The following is a 26,176-nucleotide window of genomic DNA, read 5'->3' as shown; positions in this document are numbered from 1 at the left end:
ATAAATGCACAATTTTAACAAAACTTTGAGGAGCAATTGATTATATGGCCTTTGTGGTTTTCTCAAAACGATTCTGCATAGTTTGAGCACATTTCATGCATATATTTATTCAGCTAGATTGATTTGATTTGGACCATACACTGGATGCACCTGGTTTTCTCTTTGATTTTCTGCTTCCAAAGGAAGTGATACGACGAAACACCCTCAGTAGCCTACTGGCATATTTTCTCTGTGAAGAAAAATTCACAGACCCAATGCAACTCGTTACTTGCCCAAGTGGGTTCCTCTTTTTGCTCAGTGATCGACTCTCTACGCTGCAGAATCTTGCGTTCTGTGGTTTGGTTGAAATTGTTTCTGCTTTCTTTGAAATGTTCTGCATTTGAAGACTTCTCTTTAATGACATAAGTTCTTGTTCAAGGTTCTGAATTCTGAAGCTTGTAGACTCTAAATCCTTTTTTGAGAATTCACAAGAATGCGTTGCGATGTCTTCTGTTAGCAAGAAGCTCAAAGGTCTGCTGGCTGGCTCCATTCCATCTGTAAATGGGCTCTCTACCTGATCTAGGGTTTTGGAGTTTGGACATCTTGTACTCGGTAAGCTCCTAGAGAAGTCACCATAATGCATGTACCTAAATGAGTCGGAGCAATCTTTGAAAACCTGATGTGTGTTTAGCTGTTGAACAAAAAGAGCCTGGACAATTAAACGCAGTGGCATCATCTCATTTTGGACAGCTTCAATGCATGCCTCTTGTGATAGCTTCTGGCAGTTGAGGTGTCTGCATACTAAACCCTTTTCTTCCTGGGATATATGCTTGTGACCCTGAAGAACATCAACAAAATAATTATCTCAAAGGTCAGTTTTACACTGTTCATGAACAAGAAATGCCTTTTGTTAATGATTTTTAACCTAACATTGGTTAGTGAAGCTTACCTGTAGAAAGATGTTCATTGCTCTGTAGAGTTGATCATGGCTGTGTCTCCAGGATACTGGAATTGTCTCAATAAGTTCCATGAATCTTTTAGGCCCCATTTTTGGGTCTGAAGTTATGTGGCAGAGGTATGTATCCCATAATTGTGCAACAATTGCGTTGCTTGCTGGGGTATGATGAGTCTCCATGTTAAAGGAGACATGTGTTGAAAATATGCTCTCCATAATAGCCAACTCCTTGCTGAAAGAAATTGACCCTGTCTCAGTTTCTGGAAGGAGAAAATCTTCCACCTGGGCAAGGTGCAAAACAAAGGCAATCTGTTCTTGCAGCTTTTCCCTGCTATCACTTGTCACACCAATTTCTAGTGATCTAGAAAGCAATGCAAAGTAGAATCCGACTGGTATCGTTCTGCTAGCCTTTCCTCCTGAAGGAAGTAAATCTAGAATGCCTAGTAAGATTTCCGAACCTTTGCTTTTTGTGGTGTTGTCCCCAATTTTCTCATCTGAATTCTTCCAGAATTGGTGTGTCTTCTTGGAAAGCACCCATTTGTTTGCATAGAATACAATGATTGGATTCACAAACTTATCTTTCATTCCCTGCCTTCTCAAGGATCCTATTATTCTTCTGAAGAATCCAAATGGAAGAGCTATGAGATCTTTTATCCACAGGTCCTGGCTAACAGTTCCCTTCAGTCTTTCACAGCACCAGGCTTGACTGACCAAAGCCTCCAATGTAACCATTGGTTTCTCCCGTCTCCTTTCTGGGTCAAGAATCTCCATGCAAGCCATAAAGGCCAAGGACTCAATGCAGCGGCTTACAATTAAGAGCTCTTCAGCCCAGGGAAGTAATGTTTGACATCTTTGAAGGACAATAAGAGTAGCATCCCAACTCTGCAGAACCACTTGGTTCAGATATAGATCGAAGCGCTCACAGAGATTGCCACAGCAGTGTTCTTCTGTCATTTCAAGAAATTCTGCTGCACATCTCAGGGCTGCTACATTGAAAGGGTCAATCAACGTGGATGAACCATAGATGAATAATGCAATCATCTCAAAAGTCTCTGGCCCTCCAGGAAAATTTTGAGGTAACTCATGCTCGTTTGTTTCACTCAGTGATCTTTTCTTGAAGTATCCACTCTTTGAGAATAATGGGTACTGCAAAGAAGCAAAGAAATAGTATTGAACTATTGAAAACTAAATAGAAAGTCATTTACAGTAGTGTAAATTCTTTGTCTTTGCTGCAGAATTTCATCTTACCTTGTGCAGGTTGAAAGTTCTGTTGCCAACTCGAATCGTATAGAAACAGGCAAACCAGTCTCTTGGCTCCTGAGACAAAGATTCATTAAACATTATTTTGAAGAATTGAAAGCTATTCAAGCCATAACCATAAAACAATAATCTTACCATGAAACTATCTTAATCTTTAGCAGGGCACTGATGTTGGGTGAAGAAAAGGGACTTGAGGCCACTGATGAACTATCTTTTGAGCTAACAGCTTCCATTACAAAAGCTCATGAAAGTGTTCTAAAAAGAAGAAATTACTCAAAGTGAAACAGTAGCAATTAATCAGAGTTGATTATCCTGCAAGTATAGAATTGCTTCTCATTTGGTTCCCTTCTTAAATGAGATTAAATGGTAGGAACTCATCCCAAGAATTTATAATATGGGTTTATTAGAGATTATAGAATCCAGAAAACAAGTGGGAATGAAAGAGAAAAAAGAGGTAGTTTAGTGAGTCTGTGTAAATATAATACACGGGCATGAAGTTCATATTTTCTAGTCAAAGTCAAATGCACACGGGTGTTATATCCAAAATCCAACTTTCAAGCCTTCGAAAACGTTCCTCGAGTTCTGAGAAGTTGATTTCTTGCTCCAATGGCCCAATGCCAATACTACTGCCACTACTCGGGCACTGGATTATATGACATTGAAAGATTGATGAACTCTACTTATTTGAACACATATGACATTTATTATTATTATTATAAATTATGGTAATTTGTTATCAAATTCTTGTTCTTTCAAATAATTTTTAAATTTCAATCATAAATTTAATCATGATGTGGATTTTGATAGTATAAACTACAATGTGTAAAAGAATACAGCTTGTTGTGGAAGAGTTGTACATGGAGAAATGAGACTTCGGTAAATGAAAAACTAGAAAATATGAATAGAATAAGGTAAAGTTGGAGATGAAGTGCGGATGAAGCTTTGTGTGCTTAGTAATTGTAGCGTAGGCTGCTAACACCCAAAACGGCACGGCTTCTGAAAATTGGGAATGCAGAGGCTTTGCTTGCTTTCTACCAACACACTTCAATCCCTAAATTTATGTTTCGCTTATTTTGACCAATTGCACTCATAAATTTATAATTGTGTATGTGTTACATACTGTATAACGCATATAATTTCCTTGTTCAAAGGGTATCCATCTGTCTAATTGGATCGATATTCAACTATAAACCTATGTTAATAGGTACACGTGAATGTACGTATGGATTTTTAAATCTTCATTAATTTATAAAGTATGGGCAGGGCAGAACCGGATTTGCAGGTAGTACCATATGAACTACAGCTTATATGCTTACAACTCAAGCAAAGTACATTCCTTTACAGCTGCAGAGATGTATTTATTTTCCAACACTAATGCTTCTATTTGAAGCAATCTAAACCCATTGGAAGTCTTCTTTCCCTAATGGCAAACTCATCATCTTTCAGGACAGGTTGAGAGGGATGAAATACCGTATCCATAAGCACAAATGATTTGCATTTTAACCCAATATCATAACTGCATATCAACGACACAAAAATAGGAGACAATACTGCCAATCTGCACATACTATATGATGACGAGGAAATATCAATGATAGAAAGTTACGTAGGCCACTTGAAAGCTGCTTTGTGTTAAGTATTGATAAGAAATCAATTAGTCGGGTTGGTCTCATCATCATCAGCGGTCAGCTCAGAGAAGAAGGGGTCCTTGAGTAGTTCAGAGGCTGATGGTCTTGCCCTCGGCTTTGCAATACACTTCTCTATGAACGCCTTCACTTCAGGATCTTTCACCCTGTTCAGGGCCTGTGGCTTACGTCCAGATGTCACCTTTTTATATATCTTGGCAACACTGTCACATTCACTGTAAGGTATCTCCATTGTCACCATCTCAAGCAAGCACAGGCCAAAGGAGTAGATGTCCACCATCTCAGTGTAATCTTCCTCATACAGTTCAGGTGCCATGTACTCTGGTGTCCCCAAGATTGAGTGTGCTACATGGCTCCTCCCAACTATTGCAGCAAGGCCCAGATCACCAATTTTCACCTATACAGAGAAGTCATAATGTTTCAGGTTCACCAAACCATAAAAGATTAGTAAAAAGCATATCAAAAGAGTTTAAACAGTCAGGATGCAAGGTTTCATATAAGGTAGAGAGAACAATATCCTGGAGATAAAAAGTAACCCATAATGGTTAGTGGTGCAACACATTTACCATATTTTTAATACCAACAAACTGCTTCTGAAGTTGCAATATTTAGAAACAAACTAAGATAACAACTTTATTTTCCCATGTTTGATCAACAATAATCCAATCAAAACCAAAGCCTAAGTGACAGACTGTAGCAACAATTACATCTAATAAACTATCTAATGACTCATGCAGTTGACTAATGATAATAAAGTTAATGTGGCAGCAAAAAAATCAATTATGATGGTTAAAGCTCTCAAACTGAACTCCAGGAACACAAGAAAAACCATGGCCATCCAAATAAAACCTATGGAATGTAGAAGTAAACAAATAATCTTCAAAGCTCACAAAAATAAGGATGTATTCATATTAAGAGAAAGATGAATGATTACCTGACCAACATTCCCATTGATGAAGATGTTACTGCAATTGAGATCACGGTGAATAATGCATGGTTCATGAGTATGGAGATACTCCAATCCTTCAAGTAACTGCTTTGACCACTTCTTCAAGGCCTTAATCGATACATGGCGATGCTTCTTCCTGTAAGTTCTCAGGTTTCCTGATGTGCACACCTCAGTGATAAAATTCAATGTGCTATGCTCATCATCCAACCAAACACTGTAGCAAACAATGATGTACTTGTTCTTCAATGTCCTCAGTAACTGAACTTCTGAGTGAAGCCTATTGATGAGGACTGGATCTTCACTAAAATGACTCAATCGGACCTGATTCCAGGCCACCTCTATACCTTCCTCCTGATCAAATGCCCTATAAACCTTCTTCACAGCACCTGAACCAAGTAGATCATTGTACCGCCCAAACCGACCAGTAGGATCAACCTCCACAAATGGCTCTTCATCTTTATCAGACATACTGGTATCTGCAGCTGGCATCTTCAAGATGATATATTAAATACTAAGAGAAAAAAAGTCAATTACACAAAATTATCATCTTAAGAAAGTTTACAAAACACAGAACCTGAACTTTGATGCAGCAAATCCACATATATCATATTGAAAAAAAAATTGAAAGATGTTAACATCTATCATATTAAACAAAAATATCATCAATTCGACTTAACGCTTTCATAACAAAAAAATCAAGTGAAGAATAAAAGATATAGAAATACGAGAGAACTCTCTTATCATATTAGAGCTCAAACTATCATACTTCAGTTTTAATTAGAAGATCTTAACAGGAAGGGACAGGTTTCTGGAAATAGCACAAGAAACCTTCAAAAAAAGAGAGAGAGAGATAAAATGAGGTGTGTTTTAAGCTTAAGTGTGTGTTTTGGAGAAGCGTTGTCTGGTTTACTAAAGCTAAACCGCTTATTGAGATCCAAGAAAGCAAGTAAACACAATTTTTGGAAAAGCACTTTCGAAGACATTGTAAGTCAAATCAATTTTAATCACACCACAAGATAGCTTGTGAAGGTCAGAGACAATTGTACATCATTAACATTTACGGAATAAATTCTCAATCAAAACAAATTAAAAACAATTCATATTCTAAAACAATTGAAGAAAAAATTAGCAAAAAGGCTCAGCATAAACAACTTCAACTATCAAATACATCTACCAAATTAGTAATCCATAGCGTAGCCAACGTTAATTTCTAATATTATGTGAATAGATAGTTCGAAGGAGTACCTTAAAATTGCGAAACTACGAAACCAAACGTTTCACTTCTGGTTCTTCATAAGAGGCTTTGGAGTTGAGGAAAGTTAGTTTGGAGGAAAGTCTGTTTTAAGAAGAAATGAAGACGAAAGGGGCAGACGGCAGTCTTTAAAGTGCCGCGAAATTAGATTCGGTTTGTTAAAACGGTATCGTTATCGTTGGCTAGGCATTCAGCACGTGGAATATACGAGCATACGTAAACCGAGTTATATAAGGAGCGTCAAATCCTCTATTGCGGGCCTAGGAGCGTAGTATGGCTGGCCTGCCCCACTTGCCATTCAGCAGCTTTTAGAATAAACGGATAATTAAATGATGTACAAACTTTTTATATAAATTATTGTCACATTTATTTATAAGAAATAATTTGTAGGTAGTATTGTTTGAAAAGAATAGTATTAATACAACATATTATAGCGAAAACTTTTTCCCGTGTCGCGCGAAACAGATATGATCAATATGATGCCCGATACAGATATGATCAATATGATGCCCGTGCGATTGTGAAACTGAAGGTTCACTCGTGAAATAAAGTGTCTTCAAACATGGGACCAAGCTTTTACAGTACAGAAAACTCCGGGGATTCCCGTGCGTGAATCAAAGTTGGGGGCAATTAGAAATGTAATGGCTTCACGGATGAAGGTGCATAAGAACCTGGCTAAGGTTGTCATCGTGTAATTTGTATGCCTGGCAAGATACATTACCTCTAGCCTTTACATTGGAGGAGGAAAGACAAAATGATTATAAAAAACAAAGAGAAATAGAGAAAGAAAAGGGGAATACTTGCACCAGAACTTTTCACAAGATTTCCTAGGGCTGGACTCGAGCCGAACCAGCTCGAGCTCGAGCTTGGCTCAGCTCGGTTCGAGCCCGAAACGAGCCGAGCTCTACTTGGCTTGATCGAGCTCGAACTGGCTTGGTAGATTTTTTTTAAAAAATTTTTATACAAAACGACGTCGTTTTAATCAATATATATTAAAAACAATGTCGTTTTGATAATGAAAAACGAACCGAACTCGAACCGAGCCGAGTCGAGCTCGAATCGAGCTCGAGCCAAACTCGAGCCGCCCATATATAAACCGAGCCGAGCCCGAGCTCGGCTCGGCTCGAATCCAGCCCTAATTCCTTCCCTTGGTTCAGAAAAGTCTGAGTTCAGTCAAGATTTCATAGAGATCTTTAAAGGTCTCAAAAGTGATGGGCAAAGGTTTCTGTTGCCGGAAATCAATAGGAAGAGCCAGAGTATCTAACCGTGACTACAGCCTGACTAGAATACAACATGCCATCTTGATCTAGACTACTACTCAACTTAGCTAATATACAAGATGTAAACCCATCATATACAAATGTAAAACCAAATTTCCTTCTTCATGCCCGGTTATGATTAAGCTTCCAATTCATATTTCTCTAGGGTGACAAACATAGATAAAAGATTTGGTAATGATACATATTTTCTGTTATTCACTTAGCCAAGAGTATGAACATACCGATTCCATGTAAATAAAACCAAAAAGGATTATTACTACAAAAACAACATTTAATATTGCTTAAATTCAAGAACTGTCACAATATCACCAACAAGTGTAAACCAGATTACCATGGATGATTGGAACCCTCCCTTACAGAAGGTGATTGGGAACTCATGCTCTCATCTCTTCCAAGTCTAGACACACTCCTTCCACCTTTAGGGGTATCTAACATAGGGCTTGAACCTCGGTAGCTGGCTCGAAGGGCATCATCAACAGAAGATGAAGACTTGGCAATTGCTTTTCTCATGAACTTCTGGGCAGCAGGAGATAGCATCTTGGCACTTGGACTAGCACTTCCCCCTCTATATGGAGAGGGTAACGGTGGTTTATGAAACATCTTTGATCTCTCCCTCAACTTTCTTGATGCTTCCCTTGATAACTCATGAGCCTTCACATCTCTTGAAGGTGCACTAGGGATCTTAAAATGAGGCCCTTCACCACTACCACCAATATCGATAGGAGTGTCCTCATCATCCAGCCTTAATGGTGTCCCTTCAATCTCACCCCATGTAATGAATGGGGATTCATCAACCCCTGGAGCTGGTGAGGGCGTCCTAACAAAACTATACCCGTTCTCTGCTTTCTTTCCCATTTCCACATAAAACCTATTTGGTGTCTTCCTCATATCCTCTAAATCATACTTCTTCATCTTATCGCCATTTCTATCATACACAGGTCCAGGAGTAGTCCCAGCAACAGGTGTATAAAGCACTTCAACTGTACCATCATCTTTTGGCCTAGAATCCATAATTTTACCATGAAAACGAGTATTTGTTTTATTAATTTCCTTAGTTAAACCCTTCAGTCTCACTGCCCGCTCTTCCTCAGTCAACGGGGCCTCGCCTCGGTCAGATGGATGGTACATCAACAAATTCTTGGCTGTATACTTCCACCCATCTAAAGTACTTGGTGGTTGATCTGATGTACCATATCCATCTGTGATTCGATCCCGCTTAGCATTCTCAATCAAATTATTATTGGCCTTCTCACCTTCTAACAAAAAATCATATCTATCTTTTCTCTTCTTATTAACTTTCTCTAAAAGTTTTGAAAAACTATCATTATCTTCACTCGTATACCTTTTCAAGAAATCATCTAAACTTAATGAGACATCAACCTCACTATTATCATCCTTAGAATCTCCCTCACCGGATAATTCCTCCCCAATTTTCGGAGTTCTAACATTAACATTAAATTCATCAAAAGGAGTAAAATTTCTCATAAAAGTAGAACCAGGTGTTTGCGTTCGTGATTCAGTTTTTGCCTCGGAGTCTAGACTAATTACCCTTTTATTACGACGCTCCATGATCTTCAACTGGGTGTCTCGTATCTGGACCGGGTCACCAGTTCTGGTAGCCTGGAGCCATTCATATCGGTCACGGAGCTTAGATAAATCGGGGAAGTAGTCTCGTTCAATGATGCTCTCAATCGCCGTGACATAAGTGTCTTCATCAAGAACTTTGGGTCGTTTACTGTGAGGAAGTTTTGGAGTCGCTGAAGAAGAATTGCTGACGTTTTGTAGATTACTTTCGGAATACGAAGATGGCGACGGAGACGAGATGTGACGCGGAGAATGGCCGGGAGAAAGTAGCATCGTTTCTCTGTTGTGAAATCTAGGTTAGGGTTAGGGTTTGATGATCAGAGTTCAGCCAAGAAATCGATTTGGGTGATTGAGGGAATTTTCTGGGATGACGGAGAGAACAACACAATTTTATTAACTGTTTAGCGCACAATTATACGGTGTCGTTTCTTTTCTGTTAAGTCGGCACTAATATTCGTAAAGTTTGGAGTTTGCAGCGGTGTCCTTATCTTTAATGTTATTTCTTTTTTAGCACTTCCTTTTGGACCCTTGCAAGTGGCCCATATGATCCGGTCAACGAGCCCAATAACGGTCCAAAGACAAACACACGGCTCATATGTAGAGTAAGGAGAATTTACAGAACAAGGGAGCCATAGATTCCTACTGTTCCTCCCCATGGCAAACTCTCTTCTTCTTCAAGTACTTTTTACCGATTAGACGTTCTAACTTCAAATCCTCTCTTCCCCTCACTACATTTAACTAAACAAAAACAACTTCTTTATCGTTGACTCGCCGCTTGAATCTCGAGCCGGCGAGATCTGCGGTTGAATAAGAGTCAATAAGTCAACGCTTATGCGTGTAATTGGAGCACATAATCATAACTTTGATAGGGTTGTGCTGCTTTCTTTCGACTCGAAACTAAAGCCGGTACTTGTATACATAATATTTTTGTATTGTATTATTTTTTTAATTAATTTTAGCTGGCATACAATTATGCCTAATCGAATTATATGGTTAATTTTACTATTTTCGATGATATTTATGCAGAATTTGAGCACTGAGTTGGCCTAGGCAGTCTTTGTTTGTTGAGAAAGTGTGAGCAAATTTTAGAATTCTCAAAGTTTTGACTTTTTGATTTACAATATTTTTGTTGAACGTTGTATTGATTTTTCACTTTATTTCATGTTGTTATTATGATAATTGAAGATTTAACCTTTTTGTAACGGTGTGGAGTCTGGATGGGGCGTTGGTTTTTTTTTGTGTTTATGGAATTATTTTAATCCTTGGATTTTCTAGCATTAGGTAAGAGCTTTGAAACTGGAGTTGGGTTTCATAATTGTTGTTGATATCAGTCTTTTCGGAAATCAGGAAAGAACGGATTTCATTCTTTCATATACTTTGATGTGCTGCTTTTTTACTCAAATTTCTTTGTTGGAAAGGCTTCCAAACACATGGCAAATAATTGATTTAATTGGGAGACATTTGAAAACTGGAGTGAAGCAAAGGCACTAATTTGATGGACAAATTTAGTAAATTATAACTGAAATTTTGTCTCTTGACAATGTTGTTGGCCTTAAATTAAGCTTTACTGCACGTATTACTCTTTACAGCTGCTTTATTATAATCTTGTTTGATGAATCTAATAATGAAATTTTGTCAACTTTATAAAATCCTGGGCTGACCCAGTGCCAGTTGTCAGGGATTCAAACATTTAATCCAGAATGATATAATTATCATTATTATTGATATTACTTGGCTAAATAGCTTTGTTTTTATTCACATGAGCCATAAATGAGTACAGTATTAGGTTGATTTTGCTTCACTGGTTTGTGTTAGAAGTAATGTTAAGCACTGTGTTCATTGAGCCAGTGTTAGCTTAAATTTGAGTAGCTGGGTTTAGTAAGAATGAATATTGATCTCAACGGATCTTTTACTTTTTGTTTCTGCGTTTTTCTTTAACAGATTCGAATCTGCAGAACTTGTGTTTATGCTTTTTTAGTGTAAATTTGCGAGCAACAACTTGGGCCTATCTGAATTGTTTTCTTACTGACATACAAATCCACAAGTTGACATGGTTTCCCCAGGGGAGGGTGCACTTAAAAAACTTGCCTATGAAAAATTGCCGCATGGACAAACCCCTGATAGTGGAAATCATGCATTGCAACTGATCCCTGTGAGTGTAATTAATACTTTGCAGTCTGTTCAAGATGGTAGCAGTCCCTCCGCCATACCAAAGAAAGAATCACTGAATTCTAGTACAAGTCATTTACTGAGATCAGATCAAGAAGGAACCAATTCTGGGAAAGCGTCAGATACTATTGAGATTACTCATTCATCACAATCTGGTGTGGAAGGGAATAGTCCTTCTATAATGCGTGAGAAAGTGTCGGAGGATGGATATAACTGGCGAAAGTATGGACAAAAATTCGTTAGAGGAAATGAATTCATTCGAAGCTATTACAAATGTACACATCCGAAGTGCCAAGTTAAAAAGCAATTGGATTGTACCCATGATGGGAAGATTACAGACACTATTTACTTTGGTCAGCATGATCATCCAAAGGTTCCTAACCTTCCACAATCTGTGGGACTTGTTGTAACCATTGTTGAAGAGAGAGCAGATGATTCTTCTTCAAACATTGCCAAAGGTAAGATACACTCTTAATTATTAATAGCTAATTTAGTCTTTCGTTAAATGCTCAATTTATTTTGTTACCTCATATTTGAAGACAAGTCATCCGAAGCACATGGCCAGACACCTCAGTGGATTGAGCCTGCAAAAAATCCTCATCGTGTAGTTGTTCCAGCAAGCAATGATTTGAAAGGTATACTTTTGCAATCAAACAAGACAAAAGATGAGGTTGATAATGATGATAGAACGGAATCAAAGCGCAGGTATGTTAGTTCTCTAACTATTTGAATATCCCTTGTGCCTGTAGATTTTTTTAATAAAAGGTTCAAAACTTATTAACAGGAAAAAGGAAAATCTTGATACTAATCCAATTCTAGTGGATAAACCAACTGGTGAACAACGTATTGTTCAAACTTTTAGTGATGTCGATATTTTGAATGATGGATTCCGCTGGCGTAAATATGGACAAAAACTAGTGAAAGGCAATCCAAATCCAAGGTAATATTTTATTTTAGTTTGTAGGCTCTATATATGTAGCAACAATAATTTCTATGTAGATTTGTGCTCTCTTACAATGCATGGAGGCAGCAATTGATGCATATGACTTGATACTTTCTGCAGAAAACTGCTTTCACATTATAATATGGTACTCCGCATAGTATCACTTGGTTTTACCCTTATTCTCTCCTCTCTATTGTCATGTTCTGTAGGAATTACTACAGGTGTTCAAGTTCTGGATGCCCGGTGAAGAAACATGTAGAAAGGGCAAAACACAATCCAAAAATGGTTATCACTACTTATGAGGGTTAGCATAACCATGATGCCCCACCATCAAGAACTGTTACTCATAGCATGGTAGGCCCAAATGTTCAAGCAACAGCTTGTGACAGCGAATCTGAGACAAAATTAGAAAAACATGAAGTTGTCTGCGTGGATGGGGCTGTTGATTCTAGTTTAGATCAGAGCAATTCAAATGAGCAACTAAACGATGTAAGAACAAAATCTGTAGTAACCGTTGATGGTGGCTTGGAGATGGTTGATGGATCTAGTTTGGGTTCTAAAAGCAAGTCAGATAAGCAAGAGAATTGCAAGTCAGAATCCAATGAAGAAAGTCATGTTGGACATGGAGTCAATCATCTTACTTCACATAACGGAGGTTCATCCGCGAATGACCTTGTACATTATGAGTTGGAGGTTAAATCAGAACAAAATGGTACTGCTTCCCATGATTCGGTGGTTCATGTTACACCATGCCCTGAGGTTAAATTTAGTGAGAAGGAACAAACACCAAAACCAGAACCAGAGCCTGTCAGAAGCTGAACCCAAGCTGGTTTTTCAATTAATAATGTACCCAAATGATAATTCCCGTTAACATAAATTATTAGAGTGTTTAATTGTGGAAGATTGGGTGAAAAGTATTCAGTGTGTAAAACTGTCGTAATGGGTAAGATAAATATAAATTTAAAGATGTAGATTTTCGTATTGTTAGTTATTTAATAATAGTTGATAGCTAAAAGCAGTGTTGTGATCGTTTTCTTTTCCCCTGATCTGAAGTCTTAATTCCATATAGAATGACCATTAAAACAATTATTCCAAAGCATTGCATGGTGTGAAAGAAAATGGCCAACTTTAAGAAGTACAGGGTACACAGCTAAGGCACATATTTAAGAAAGCCATTAGCAACTACAAGGGCAGTGGTTCCAAAAAGTTAAATCGTTTTTAGTTTTCAATTCCATGCGCTAGATGCAATTAAATCTCTATTCATCCAACCAAGAAAGAGAGTCCCATCTTTCTCTTGAAGCCTGTATCTATCACAGTAGTTTTCTAGCAATGTCTTAATCGTGGAGTTAACCACAGAGCTTAATGGATATGGCCGAAACCCCGCCATTGTCAACCGTTGTCTCCACTTTCCAAGAAGTTCATGTCGTTCCACCCTCTCAGGTCCTTCACAAGCAATTATGTTGACAACATCCCTTGCTAGACAGTGCTGCTCAACATTGATGCGCTCCTTGTGATCCCTAGGGAGGGTCACATCTATTGATTCAAACATAGCTGTGTAGTAGTTCAGTGCCTCAAGGAACCGTGGGAAGAAGGCAGCAGTATTTGTATTAGATTCCTGCTCAACAAGGGTGACCACCTTTGGGGACAGCTTCTTAACTAGCATCAGTAGCCGGTCCCGATAATTCTCAGTTGTCACACTCTCATCAGGCATGTGGTGCAGCATGAATGCAAAATTTACAGCCACAGCTTCCCCAGGTTGAACCCCAAGATGCTCTAGCCGAACATCGTAACCAGAAACATTTACAGCATGGAATTCGAATGGCACCTTAAATTTTTCAGCAAGCCTAGAGAGCCTGTTTCCCACTATAGTCAGTCCTCCCCCACGTGCATAAGCAGATGTGTTATCATCAATAGCTGAAATGCGTATGCAGGGTGGTCCACCTGGCCTTGCTGAAAATGCCTGGATCAGAGTGATCCATTGACTACCCTGAGCTATTTGAAAGTCAATGATATGAACTTGGTCTTCACCTTTCATAGCTTCCGCAATGGCTCCATTGGCAGACATATAACCAAATTTGAAGTAGGGGCAAACCTCATATAGAATATGCATGTAGGAAAGAAGATCAGCACTTGCTGGTTCTTTGCATCTCAAAGCTTTATAGATTGAACTCCCTGTGGAGTTCAGCCGGGCAACAAGCCCCTCCAACATATATGCTCCCAGCCTCTGGATTGGCTCACCTGAAACTGACACCAATTTACGTAATTCATCCATCAACCAGTGTGCCATCAACAAGTCATTATCTGACACAGCTTTTGCACAGGCAATGAGGACCTGTTTCAAGTCCCCTCTCGATATAGCCCCCAGTATTTGTCCCACGCTGTCCATCTCCGGTGTGTCCATATAGGTGCCATTTTGAAAGTTACTATCAATGCTGTCAACATCTGGTCCCAACATTACAGTTTCCAGTTCTCTCAGCTTCAGCATGAAATCACTTGCATCGTTTGTTATGCATGATCCACTCATAGGAGAGCCATAGGCATTGTCAGGAGAATGGCGCAGATCAATGGGGCATGACTGAAATTCTGGCTGTGACATTGGGCTTCCATTAGATGAGAAAGTGACAGTTGACGGTGAGTTATATATAGTGTAAACTGTATTCCCTGAAGATGATTCCAGGGTGCAGTATTGTTCATAAGAATTCTGAGAGGAGAAGAGCATTCCTTTGCTGCTGTCACCATATCTGAGCTGGTGGTCTAAAGTTTGAAACTGAGGCAAGCAGCGTGGCTCAACCTCTTGGACCTGTTGGTAGTATGATTTACTGGACATGCTTTGATTTCTGTGCTGCCCTGATGCTTTAAAAACCAGTCTACCTGACCCTTTAATTGCAATGAAACAGCATCCTATCCTTTGTATAAGTTCTGAATAATTTCCACATCACACCACAGCCAATTAATTCTGCAAAAAGAGATTCTGTATCAGTGCAATTGGACAGTGAAGATTGGTTTAGGGTTTAGGGTTTATGTTTGTTATTCAGCCGTAAGACCTCTCTCAGCGTTTTTCAGGAAGTGGTTGCCTTTGAAAAGGGGAAAAGCCATTTTGAAAACACAGAAGAAAACCAGAAAAAGAACTTTAACATAATTAATTACTGGTAAGAGGAAAACTAAAGATGCATAAGAAAACAAACAGTTTTTTAAATGTATCACATATTGCACTGCTTTTGCAGTCTTGAAGTTTAAAATCGCAAATCAAACACCTCCTCTTCTGTAAATCTATAGCAAGGCATATGGATCTGAAACCCAGAGAAACAGAGAGAAATCCCAGGTCCTTGCATCCACATTTGAACTATCTTTATCACTTATTATCCCTCTAATTTTCCTTAATAGATCATTAACTTATCTCATCCTCCAGAAATCACAAATACATTCTTCTCATAATATGCAAGTGATTACACACATACACACACAGAGGCTTGTATATGCAGAAAATTTCCGACTTTGATCAAAGTAAAGCAGCACTCTCGTTTCTTCTGTAATTCACCATAAATCTACCTTTCTCATATGTCACATTATTTTAGTTCTAACTGCCAGAAAGTGAGTGGCGTGTTATACGGAAAGGGAGAAAACTCATAATATATATGCAATTTGAACCGGACACCGGGCCAACCAAAAGCCTAATTATAGCCTATTTCTTGATGATTCTTGCTCCCACTGAGATTCGACAGGCAACGTCTAATTCATGAGGAACAATTTTAACAAGCAATTAGAAAAAAAAAAAAAACAGGGCGCGGGATGACGAAGGTGATTCCCAAAACTAATAGAAAGGCCATTCCCGTTTCACCAAACCAGCATAAAAAATCCCAGTTAACAAGCAAAGAAAAACTGTAACCATTTGATATCTCGGAGTGAACATCACATATCAAGTTCAAGCAAAAAGGAGGAACACTGACATTACAAATGAAAGCCACAAGCCATTTCAAACCAAAACTCAGTCTTTCTCGAAAAGATGGAAAAAAAAACCGAAAAAACGAACCTTTCAGTGATTCAGCATCATCCCACTTGCTATACTCTGTCATCTGTAAAACCTGAAACTTGAACTCATATTTCGCTGGGAAAGTAACAGATTATTATCACGCCAACAGTTTGAAGAAAGAGCAAAGAATATGAGAAGAAAGACAACAAGAACAGCAAATTTATACATGAGTAAAGAATAATATCCCTTTAGATATCAAGCCATTTACTTTGTTTCAAGGAATCTCAATATCGGTACTTCACTTGAAGAAACTAAAAGCCTTTTGTTTAAAGAAAGAAAGAAAGCACAGACATAGAAAGTGATCGCTATTCTCCAATAAGCCCACATATAAGTACTACAAAATTACTTCTCACCAAAAGCCCTGTATTTAGTTTGAAACTACACTGCTGCCTGCCACTAACAATCACTCAACTCAAATCAATTCTTCATCTTCAACCTTGAATTTATCAATTTGATATTATTTTGTCCTCGACCACATTATTAAGATTTGTTTAATCTAGTAATTGAGCTTTGGGAGTACAAGTGGTGAAATGGATCCACAACTAACAACAACTAGTGTAATATTAGTAGATTGGCACTTTTTATTGTTTCTCACTAATAATACAAGCCATTGTGGACCAAAGTTTGCTTGTTAATTAGAGGAAAAAAGTTGAGTTGGTTTGAAGCTCAAGTGAAGTTCATTATATTAGTGGAAAAGATAATCTAATCTTATTTTTTTTGTTCTTTGAATGTTTATTTGCATCTTTTGCACTAAGTAGAATTCTATTATATAAGAATGAATAGTCGTACCCGTACGTATGCATTGCAAACAATATTATAGTGTTAAAAACTTAGTATTATAAATATTCAAAAACTCAAACATTCACTTTTCTGTTAAAATTTTCTAGTATAGTTAAAAGTAAAATTATTATTTAACTAAAAATTATTTGATAGGGACCATTTTTACCCAACTTTCTGTTTTTGACTGATAGGGAGACACCAATGAAGATGGCTGAAGGGTCGGAAAAACGATCCATCCAAACGACACTCGGATGAGAGATTTGTTTTATCATAATTGTTAACATATCTTATATTTACATTAAATTTCCTCTATTACTAATTTGAACAAAGCAAGGAGATTGAGGAGGCAACTCAACATAAAAAGAGAGGGGTAATTTTGGAAAGAAAAAAAGATGTGGGATCTTAGTTTGTGTAGGGCCCACGTGAAAGGCATTAACTGACGTGGGAACTAGTGCCTTCCACTTCAGCTAACATGCACCTGTTTGAGCTTCTTTAGAACCTAAATCTAATCAAATCAAATCTTATTCCTTTCAACTCTTTCATCATAATATCATCATCATCATCGTAATTATATAATTATACTATTATTAATCATGTTTATCAAGGGCATTACATTGAATAAAAACCAATACCTTCGATAAAATTCCAGTAAAAATATGTCATCAAATAGATAATGTCCTAAAAGAGATTTACCCAAAATTAGTATTATAGTATTACCATATTTGTAAACTTAGGGAAAAAAAAAAATGTAATTCTAGCTCCATTAAGGGAAGATTAAGACATCCACTTACTTATAATTGTAATAAAAATGATGATGAAAGCCTCCTAGTGATTCTCTTCCCAACATGCTTTGGAATCGAATTTTTATTTCAATCCCAAGCTTAAAAAAGAATTTTGTTTCTTCTTTGTGTCTTTCGAATGGCCCACCCACTTATCTTCAAATACTCTTTTTTGATACCCTAATTTGGCATATTATGCTTGTCATATTTCTTTGCTTAAATGGGCCTCCTTCGAATTGATTTAACTTTAAGTTTAAGTTAATTTGACATCAAAATTTGTCCTATAGAATTACACATGGCATATAATATATAATATTTGAATCAAATCACCACCATTTATAACTCTTTTAGCCTGTTTTTGTGCCATATGTGTGGCTATGTTTATCAAATGAGACAACTTAAAAAGTCACAATCACTGCTACAAAAAGCTTAGTGCCAAGGGAAGAGAACCGACAACCTCACAATCAATCATACTCAAGTAGGAGATAGAAGTGCAAGAAACAGCATTAATTAAAATTTGGCACGCTTGGGATATATAATATGCTTAATAACATGTAAGCTCCTCATTTAAAATCTAGTTATTGTTGTATATAATGACATTAACTCCCAATATCTTTCTTTGGATGCCATGAAATCTGATGGGGCACTTGGAGCGTGAGAGGGGGAATAAGAGTAGAAGATATTATTGTCTCTGTTAGCTTTTTCTACCTTTGCATCTACATCCTCTGTCATAAATTTCACTTTGTAACCCCTCAACTGGGTCCAAACTACCTGTTCTCATTTGCACTTTTTCTTCATTTTTTTTATCTCAAATGGGTCCCCTCTGTAACACCTGTATCTTCTTCATCTCTTCGTCTTCATGGCTTTCTAGAGGAAATGCACGTTTGCTTTCCAAATCATTTCCTAAGAAAATTGTGTTGGCCCGTGAGCCACGTCAAATCATTAGCATGTTCCTCAAGTTAAATGTCGATACACCTGTATTTCCTTTTAATAACCCAGCAATTATAATAGTGTGCTTGTATCACTATTTCAGTGAAAAAAGAGAGATAAACATGAGAATATCATACAGGCTTAAAAATGAAATGCCGTTTTAAAATGCCCTCTCATTTTATAAGTTTGTTTTAGTCAAAAAAGGGGAAATCGTCTTAGCTATATTATTCATCTTTCTTGAAGGTAGAGAGTGATGGTGGGTAGAGGAGAGTACTACTTTAATGGTTTCTTCGGCACGCTTATGTACAGGATATCATGTTAGCATGTCTGCTTTGAATCTTATGTCTCCCTGTCACATGGAAATTAAAATTAGACTATTAAAGTTTTCAGGTGTGTGTGTATGCGTGTGCATGTGTGTGTATATATATATATATAAAATAAATATTTTTTTTAGTGTTGAAAAATCTCATCCAAATTGGATTAGACTGTCTCTTTGGATTGAAACCAACTATAGTAAAAAAGTTTAAAGTCTCATAAATAAACTATTGTATTAAATAAATTAAAAATTTATATTTTATAAAAGAATTTAAATTTATATTCTTTTATTTATAAAACTACGCTATCTTTCGGGGTACATATGGACTAGTCCTCAGGTTGACTGTGAACATAAAGCATCATGTTAAGCCTTTGATTACCTGTGATTGGTTGTCTCTCTAGGAAAAATTAAACCTTCTCAATCTCATCACCCAGCTGTCATAGTCTCAACTTTCTTCATAAATTAATCAAGGATTATACTTACTTTTTCAAGGGCTACACCTGGGCACTGAGACCATTGACAAATTTTATGAGAAAAAAAGCTCGGTGGACGATAGAATTTCAAGTCTTCAGTATCAAGTGGATTTAGACCATAACTTCTCGATTCACAAGTCCCGTTATTTTAAGCGCGATCGTAAAGTCCAACAGAGTGGGCTGACGCCTTCTAGACCTATAGTTGCTTTTGAAGGCTCGGCCCTAAAATTTAAGTGCTTTAGTTTAACACATTTTCTAAACGATGTCGTTTCATCCACTTTGTAAATTTATCATTCATGACATAGGTTGACCAAGACTGAAACTGGGGAAATCCGGGAGAGAAAATAAGCAGAATGGATCCTAAACTCTGGCACAAAATCGCTGCTGTATCAGGTATTAAATTTAATTTATCTCGCTTAAGTAAATTGATTAGTTAATACCCAGATTTTTATATGTGGGAAAACAGGTGTAGCAGCACTTGGGTTAGGCACTTACGGCGCTCATGTCTTCAAGCCCAAAAACCCCACTTACAAAGAGGTATTTTTTTCTGCATTTCAGTTCATTTCAAGTATTTTTGTACTATTTATTTTAATTTGAACTCGATTTGATGACTTTTTTTTTTCTGTTGCAATTGATTACAACTGTAGGTTTGGCAAACGGCTTCTCTGTATCATTTGGTTCACACGGCTGCTATTCTTGCTGCGCCAATCACTAAACATCCTAACATTGTAAGTGTTTACATTGACGAATTTTATGCTGTGTCCCTTGAATAAATTGAACATGTCAGTATTTGATGGAATAATTTTATTCATGAATTTGTGTAGGCCTACAAAGCTTACTACAAGTAATTAGGTTGTTGTATAATGCAAACTATTTGTTAAGGTGAATCTCTGATAATTGTTTAGTGAAAGTTACCAATGACGCATAAATAGTCTCAAGTGAGAGCAAGATACCTATGCCAGATTCTAGCTTCTTTGATGTTTCCGTCCTAAAATTTGGTATATAAATTTTTTGTAATTTGTGCTTTTTATCTTAGCTTCTTTGATATTTTTTCTAATTACATAGTGACGTGTCATTGTTTGTGCACATAGTTTTATGGGTGGCAAAAACACTAACAAACTGTGTTTGATTTTTGGCTTTTCCTCTGTGCCAGTTTGGAGGCCTCTTGACCACTGGAATTATTGCTTTCTCTGGGACGTAAGTGAGATATATGCTTTTTTGTTTGACATATTTGATGGATTTTGGGACTTATATGAATTTCATACTTCATTGATGGTTCTCTTGAATCCGAAAGTTTGTTGAAAGTGAGTTTGGTGCTTTGAATTTACATTTATGAAGGTTTTATTCTGTTACTATGTTACTGTCCATGTTTGTTTAGCATACAAATTATATTCATAGGTTTTAGACAATATATAGCAGAATTTCTTAATAGTGGCTGGTGGAGTGTCTGAATAAAGATAGGTTGAAGTGATAAGCGCTTACATTTCCGTTAGTTTTATGACATACTGACACATTCTTTAAAGTTTAATTGGTTATACGTTGGACTGCAGACCATCATTGGCTACTTTATGTATATTTCTAAGAGTTTTTAGGCGTTTTCATATATATATATATATACCAAGCTAGGGGAATAATGGACTGATTTGTTTAGTATATTGATTTTATTATTTATCTATTAAATTGTCTTTGAAATTTGGTAATGATTGCTTAGTTAGGAGGGGGCTCTACTGGAAGAGGGTGAGGACCAACTTCTCTGAGTATTTTGATATGGAGAAACAGATGGAAAGGTTTTTAACTTAGTCACAGTCCTTGGATGCATTTAGTAGAGCTTGTTAAGGTGGCTGGAAATTTTGGAATGATCAATATAGAGATTATCAGTCTATAGTATTCCTCTCTCTCTCTCTCTCTCTCTCTAGACTGGAAACACCAAACCACCTTTGCTAAAAATGAAGAAAAGAGGGTCCCTAATGCAGCTAGAACCTATTTTTTCCATCTTGATCTTTCTCCATGATAAATAATCTTTTCTTGTTTCTCAGTCATAATTCCCCATATGAAGGTACCATACCTTTACGTAATTACAAATTGGTTGCTTGACAATCTACTTTGAGTAAATAAGTTCGCTTCTCACATGTTTATGCTTAACTTTATGACTGAGTTCCTGAAAGTTGAAAAAAATGATTCTGGAATGTTTTAGGTGCTATACTGTGGCTTTACTTGAGGACCGTAAGTACTCTACACTCGCACCTTTTGGTGGCTTTGCATTTATTGCTGCTTGGGCAAGCTTGCTTTTCTAAGGATTTCACCGTTACCTTCATTTATCTTATGCATCGGACTAGAACATTATCTGAAGGAATCTCTTCTGATATATGCCAAGCCTTTGGTTTATAAGTAAGACTGTGGATTTTAATACAGAAGTGTTAACAGCGCCATTGTATGTAACTTAATGCCCTGCTGTTGTTTGCGGATCTTGGAATCTTGTTCTGCAATTTCATTTTCAGTTTATATGTAATCCCAATAATTTGTGAATTTAATACAATTCTTGTACAAGAAAAAATTTATGCATTTTGAAATAATGAAGCTCATGCCTACAGTAGTTTTGGGGAAGCACAAGAAAGTTATCTATTATAACAAACTGAAAGAAAAATGCAAAACCAAACAAACCTCTCCCTCCCTAGACTCCTGAATTTTGCAAAAAACTTGTCTAGGTTTTTATTTTTTCTTATTTGTCTCCAATATTGCAAATAGTAATCTATTTCAACACTGAAACAAAACTCAATGCTGATGAATCAGGGAGTGTACTCATAGAGGCAAGAATCATAACCTGCAACCAAAATTTTAGAGTTATCAAGAGGATTGAAGTTGAAGGAACATGATTGATGGGAATTGTAATTCAAATGGTTGATTGATGTGCAAAATAAGATTATGATTATTTTCAAGCCAAAAGAAAATTGTAAAAATTAAAACAAGATTTCTGGCAGGCTCCCACATGGATTGATGTCTCCTATTTGTTTAGTTCCTTTTTTTTCTCCGTGATGAAAGGAAAGTCGCTCATCACTTTTTCTACCGGACAATTAAACAATAAAATATTAAACAAAAATGTTCTTAGCCAATCACATGCCCTTTACTCTTCATGCTCATGGAAATGGAATGGACAAAAAAATTTGTTACTATGCATGATAAAGATGAGAAATTCATTGTTTATGGGTTTAAAAAAAAAATCAATAAAATAATACAAGTGCTTACCGGGATCAAGCTCTGTAATCATGGCAGCTCCTTTGAAGTAGCAAGATCCACCTTTGTGTTTGTACTTCTGAAAGTAGCTGTTGAAGGCATAGGAAGCATGATCTCTGACGGTATTTGGATAATAGCAAGGCTGATTCACTTGAATGTTACTACAATTTGAGCCACCTGCCCCACAAGCCCAATCCATGGCCTCCTGCAATACACTATCAGGAGTCTGCTCATCTGCAATGCACCATTGCTCATCCTGCCCCTCTATTGTATTCACGCATTAAATCAATTGGGAATGCAAAGAACATCAATACAACAAGAATGGAACTCAATCTCATTGCATGGTAAGTAACGTCATTGAATGTAAAAGTTCATGATGGGATAATGGTTAATTTACCTGATTTAGGAGAAATTAGAAGCATAAGAAGCAGAGAAAGCATCAGCCTCAGCAAAATTGTTGGCATCCTTCCTAAGGATAGAGAGAGAGGAGAGATTTTGGAATGGCTAAACAATCTATCTAATGAGAAGTGTCTTAACCACAGCAAGTAGTACGGTCATACTAATGTTGCCATTTGGTGAATGGGGCTCCATTTGGGCTGGCTATGTCCAAACATGTGACACTTCGGATTTCGTTTCAGAAAAATTAACAAACGGTCTCCCAGAGGGCAGAATAGGTCTTCTCCCACATAAACTTATCCTCTTCTATTAATAAAAAACAACTCAGAATAAATAAAAAACAAAGACTACACATAAAGAGAAAACCAAAGACAAAAACAAAAATTTCCGGCGGCTGCCAGAGGGGGATCACTGCCAGTCATTCTAGCTTGGGCTACATCAAATTTTGAATTTGACGTTCTAGTTTTGGAACTTTTACCACCCCATCTACCTAGTCTTCATAATATTATCATTTTAAATAGATATTCAAGCAAAAATAATGTCTGCGATCTGTATCCAAATATATGCTACAATGGGTTTATATAATCATTCTAGAATATAAAAGCACGTATACAACAGTGACACAGGATTCTTAACAATCTGAACTTTCTTTACATACAATCAACAGTAACAGAATTACCCTTTTCATTCACATATCTATACTGCAATCTGGTGAAAATGCCTTCTGTCAGCAAAGATGGAAGTTTTTACCAAGCTTGGGAAATAATGGAATGATTTGTTTAGTCTATTGATTAATTGTGCATAATTATGATGTCCTATTTTATTATTTATCTTTTAAATTGTCTATGAAATGCAGTAATGATGTCAATACTCGTGCTCAGCTAAGATTGGACTCCCGTTTACTCTTCTACAAGGCATACTTGGAAGAGGGTGAGGACCAACTTCTCTGAGTATTTTGTTATGGAGAAGCAGATGACAAGGTTATTAACTTAGTCACAGTCCTTGGATGCATTGAATAGAGCTTGTTAAGGTGGCTGGATATTTTTTAGTGATCATTCTGATTGGATATAGAGATATCAGTCTATAGTATTCCCCCCTCTCTCTCAGACAAGAAACACCAAACCATCTTAACTAAAAATAAAGAAAAGGAGGTTCTGAATGCATTTAGAACCTATTTTTTCCATTTTGATCCTTCTCTCGCTTACTGGTATCTGAGCAATTTTCCCTGTTCATCTTTTCTTGTTTCTCGGTCATAATTCCCCATATATGAAGTTAGTTAACCTTAACGTAATTACAAAAATGGTTGCTTGACACTTCACTTCGATAAACAATTTTTGCTTCTCACATGTTTATGCTTCATTTTTATGATTGAGTTCCTGAAAGTTGAAAAAAAATCATTCTGGAATTATTTAGGTGCTATACTGTGGCTTTACTCGAGGACAGGAAGTACTCTACACTCGCACCCTTTGGTGGCTTTGCATTTATTGCTGCTTGGGCAAGCTTGCTTTTATAAGAATTTCACCGTTATCTTCATTTGTTTATATGTGTCAGACTACAACATTATCTGAAGGAATCTCTTCTCATGTATGCCAAGCCTTTGGCTTATGCTTCAGAATGTAGATTTCTATACAGTTTTGTGTTAACAGCGCCATCGTGTGTAACTTAATGCCCTGCCGTTGTATGCAGATCTTAAAACCTTATTCTGTAATTTCATTTTTGGTTTATATGCAATCCCAATAAGTTGTGAACACTTCTTGTAAAAGAAGAAATTTTTGCATTTTGAAATAATGAAGCTCGTGCCTACAGTAGTTTTGGGGAAGCACAAGAAGTTATTTAATATAAAACTTATCTAGGTTTTTATTTTTTCTTATTTGTCTCAGATATTGCAAATATTATTCTAAATCGACAGTGAAACTGAGACAAAACTCGTTGCTGATGAATCAGGGAGTGTACTCGTAATGGCAAGAATTATAACCTGCAACCAAAATTTCAGAGTTATTAAGAGGATTGAAGTTGAAGGAACTTGATTAGTGGCAGGCTCTGTCTCCAATCTGTTGCTTATTTTTCTCCTAGGGAGGTTACCCATCACGTTCCTTTTCTACTGGGCAATTGAACAATTAAATATTAAACAAGAATGTTGTTAGCCAATTACGTGCCCTGTACTCTTCAGGCTCGTGAAAATGGAATGGACAAATTCTGTTATTTTGCATGATAGAGATGAGAAATTCTTTGTTTATGGGTTAACAAAAGAAAAAAAAGATCAATTCATAACAAAAATAATAGAAAGTAATAACATAGTACAAGTGCTTACTGGGATCAAACTCTGTAATCATGGCAGCTCCTTTGAAGTTGCAAGCTCCACCTTTGTTCTTCTGATAGTAGCTGTTGAAGGCATAGGAAGCATGATCTTTGACGGTATTTGGATAATAGCAAGGCTGATTCATTTGAATGTTAGTACAATTTGCGCCACCTGCCCCACAAACCCAATCCATGGATTCCTGCAACACACCATCTGGAAACTGCTCATCTGCAATGCACCATTGCTTAACCTGCTCCTCTAATATATAATCAATTGGGAATGCAAAACAACATCAATACATACAAGAATGGAACTCAAGTCTCATTGCAATTGTAAGTAGTGTAATTGAATGTAAGAATTCATGATGGGATATTGGCTAATATACCTGATTTAGGAGAAATTAGAAGCATAAAAGGCAGAGCAAGCATCAGCCTCAGCAAAATTGCTGACATCCTTCCTTCTCACGGATAGAGAGATAGGAGAGATTTTGGAATGGCTAAATGAGAAGTGCCTTAGCCACAATTTGCAAGGCCTTATTAAAGTTGCCATTTGGTGAATGGGGCTTCATGTGGCTGTGTCAAAACATGTGACAGTCCCAATTTCATTTATGAAAAGAATAAAACTATATATATAAATATATTAATTTTTTGTATAAACTGAAGTGGCATAAGTAATTACTTATATATTTTTTCCACTTTAAGAGCATCCAATTGGATGCTACTATCTCAATCTGTATAAATAAATTTATATAATTTATTTACACATAATATTACTCGTTCAGAAAAATTAACAGTCGTTCACACAAAAAGTAAAATGGTTCTTTTTCCACATAAAAATATCCTAAATTATGTCTCTCTCTGTTAGTAAAAACAACAATTAAGAAAAATAAAAGACAAAAACTAAATATAAAGCCAAAGACAAACAA

At 36.8% G+C, this 26,176-nt stretch overlaps 8 protein-coding genes and 1 long non-coding RNA gene across 14 annotated transcripts; 3 read left to right on the top strand and 6 right to left on the bottom strand.

The window, feature by feature from the left end:
* Positions 1-13: 13 nt before the first annotated feature.
* Positions 14-2,427, bottom strand: LOC123223707 (BTB/POZ domain-containing protein At5g48130). The gene is given in 5 exon segments (XM_044647034.1): positions 14-817; positions 929-2,080; positions 2,183-2,220; positions 2,223-2,251; positions 2,330-2,427. Coding segments are annotated over 5 exon segments (2,025 nt in total). The 3' UTR covers positions 14-109.
* Positions 1,733-2,931, top strand: LOC123223708. Its single transcript, XR_006503842.1, has 2 exons — positions 1,733-2,010; positions 2,192-2,931. It is a non-coding gene; the product is annotated as an uncharacterized LOC123223708 (long non-coding RNA).
* A 480-nt stretch (positions 2,932-3,411) lies between these two features.
* LOC123224067 (probable serine/threonine-protein kinase WNK11) lies at positions 3,412-6,201 on the bottom strand. 3 transcript variants are annotated; one of them, XM_044647578.1, is made up of 3 exons: positions 6,035-6,201; positions 4,775-5,300; positions 3,412-4,237 (listed from the first exon to the last, which is right to left on the bottom strand). In XM_044647578.1, exons 2-3 carry the CDS (start codon positions 5,276-5,278, stop codon positions 3,845-3,847), a joined length of 897 nt encoding a protein of 298 aa, XP_044503513.1. In that variant the 5' UTR covers positions 5,279-5,300; positions 6,035-6,201; the 3' UTR covers positions 3,412-3,844. The 3 variants fall into 3 exon arrangements, with proteins under 3 accessions (XP_044503513.1, XP_044503515.1, XP_044503512.1); XM_044647580.1 differs by having other exon boundaries at positions 4,775-5,271; positions 6,035-6,200; XM_044647577.1 differs by having other exon boundaries at positions 4,775-5,278; positions 6,035-6,199.
* Positions 6,202-7,436: 1,235 nt separating this feature from the next.
* LOC123224064 (splicing factor ESS-2 homolog) lies at positions 7,437-9,317 on the bottom strand. Its single transcript, XM_044647573.1, has one exon. It carries the CDS (start codon positions 9,176-9,178, stop codon positions 7,649-7,651), a length of 1,530 nt encoding a protein of 509 aa, XP_044503508.1. The 5' UTR covers positions 9,179-9,317; the 3' UTR covers positions 7,437-7,648.
* A 200-nt stretch (positions 9,318-9,517) lies between these two features.
* On the top strand, positions 9,518-13,046 carry LOC123224065 (probable WRKY transcription factor 20). 3 transcript variants are annotated; one of them, XM_044647574.1, is made up of 6 exons: positions 9,518-9,811; positions 9,932-9,979; positions 10,847-11,532; positions 11,614-11,779; positions 11,859-12,014; positions 12,227-13,046. In XM_044647574.1, exons 3-6 carry the CDS (start codon positions 10,956-10,958, stop codon positions 12,324-12,326), a joined length of 999 nt encoding a protein of 332 aa, XP_044503509.1. In that variant the 5' UTR covers positions 9,518-9,811; positions 9,932-9,979; positions 10,847-10,955; the 3' UTR covers positions 12,327-13,046. The 3 variants fall into 3 exon arrangements, with proteins under 3 accessions (XP_044503509.1, XP_044503510.1, XP_044503511.1); XM_044647576.1 differs by having other exon boundaries at positions 9,519-9,811; positions 11,082-11,532; XM_044647575.1 differs by lacking the exon at positions 9,932-9,979.
* Positions 13,047-13,121: 75 nt separating this feature from the next.
* LOC123224063 (scarecrow-like transcription factor PAT1) lies at positions 13,122-16,589 on the bottom strand. 2 transcript variants are annotated; one of them, XM_044647572.1, is made up of 3 exons: positions 16,401-16,589; positions 16,048-16,122; positions 13,122-14,973 (listed from the first exon to the last, which is right to left on the bottom strand). In XM_044647572.1, the coding sequence occupies exon 3, from the start codon at positions 14,842-14,844 to the stop codon at positions 13,243-13,245; it is 1,602 nt and encodes a 533-aa protein (XP_044503507.1). In that variant the 5' UTR covers positions 14,845-14,973; positions 16,048-16,122; positions 16,401-16,589; the 3' UTR covers positions 13,122-13,242. The 2 variants fall into 2 exon arrangements, with proteins under 2 accessions (XP_044503507.1, XP_044503506.1); XM_044647571.1 differs by lacking the exon at positions 16,401-16,589 and having other exon boundaries at positions 16,048-16,383.
* Positions 16,590-19,577: 2,988 nt separating this feature from the next.
* Positions 19,578-21,929, top strand: LOC123222711 (transmembrane protein 256 homolog). The gene is made up of 5 exons (XM_044645631.1): positions 19,578-19,718; positions 19,792-19,862; positions 19,973-20,053; positions 20,479-20,522; positions 21,520-21,929. Exons 1-5 carry the CDS (start codon positions 19,679-19,681, stop codon positions 21,617-21,619), a joined length of 336 nt encoding a protein of 111 aa, XP_044501566.1. The 5' UTR covers positions 19,578-19,678; the 3' UTR covers positions 21,620-21,929.
* LOC123222710 (glucan endo-1,3-beta-glucosidase 1-like) lies at positions 21,927-23,120 on the bottom strand. The gene is made up of 3 exons (XM_044645630.1): positions 22,954-23,120; positions 22,569-22,820; positions 21,927-22,146 (listed from the first exon to the last, which is right to left on the bottom strand). Exons 1-3 carry the CDS (start codon positions 23,018-23,020, stop codon positions 22,112-22,114), a joined length of 354 nt encoding a protein of 117 aa, XP_044501565.1. The 5' UTR covers positions 23,021-23,120; the 3' UTR covers positions 21,927-22,111.
* A 1,576-nt stretch (positions 23,121-24,696) lies between these two features.
* LOC123224512 (glucan endo-1,3-beta-glucosidase 4-like) lies at positions 24,697-25,859 on the bottom strand. The gene is made up of 3 exons (XM_044648199.1): positions 25,637-25,859; positions 25,264-25,509; positions 24,697-24,927 (listed from the first exon to the last, which is right to left on the bottom strand). The coding sequence occupies exons 1-3, from the start codon at positions 25,701-25,703 to the stop codon at positions 24,893-24,895; spliced, it is 348 nt and encodes a 115-aa protein (XP_044504134.1). The 5' UTR covers positions 25,704-25,859; the 3' UTR covers positions 24,697-24,892.
* Positions 25,860-26,176: the final 317 nt, after the last annotated feature.

The sequence above is a fragment of the Mangifera indica genome, chromosome 8, assembly GCF_011075055.1.
Source record: "Mangifera indica cultivar Alphonso chromosome 8, CATAS_Mindica_2.1, whole genome shotgun sequence".
NCBI lineage: Eukaryota > Viridiplantae > Streptophyta > Magnoliopsida > Sapindales > Anacardiaceae > Mangifera > Mangifera indica.
Note: the sequence above shows the minus strand (reverse complement) of the source record. Positions and strands in the feature narration are given on the sequence as shown.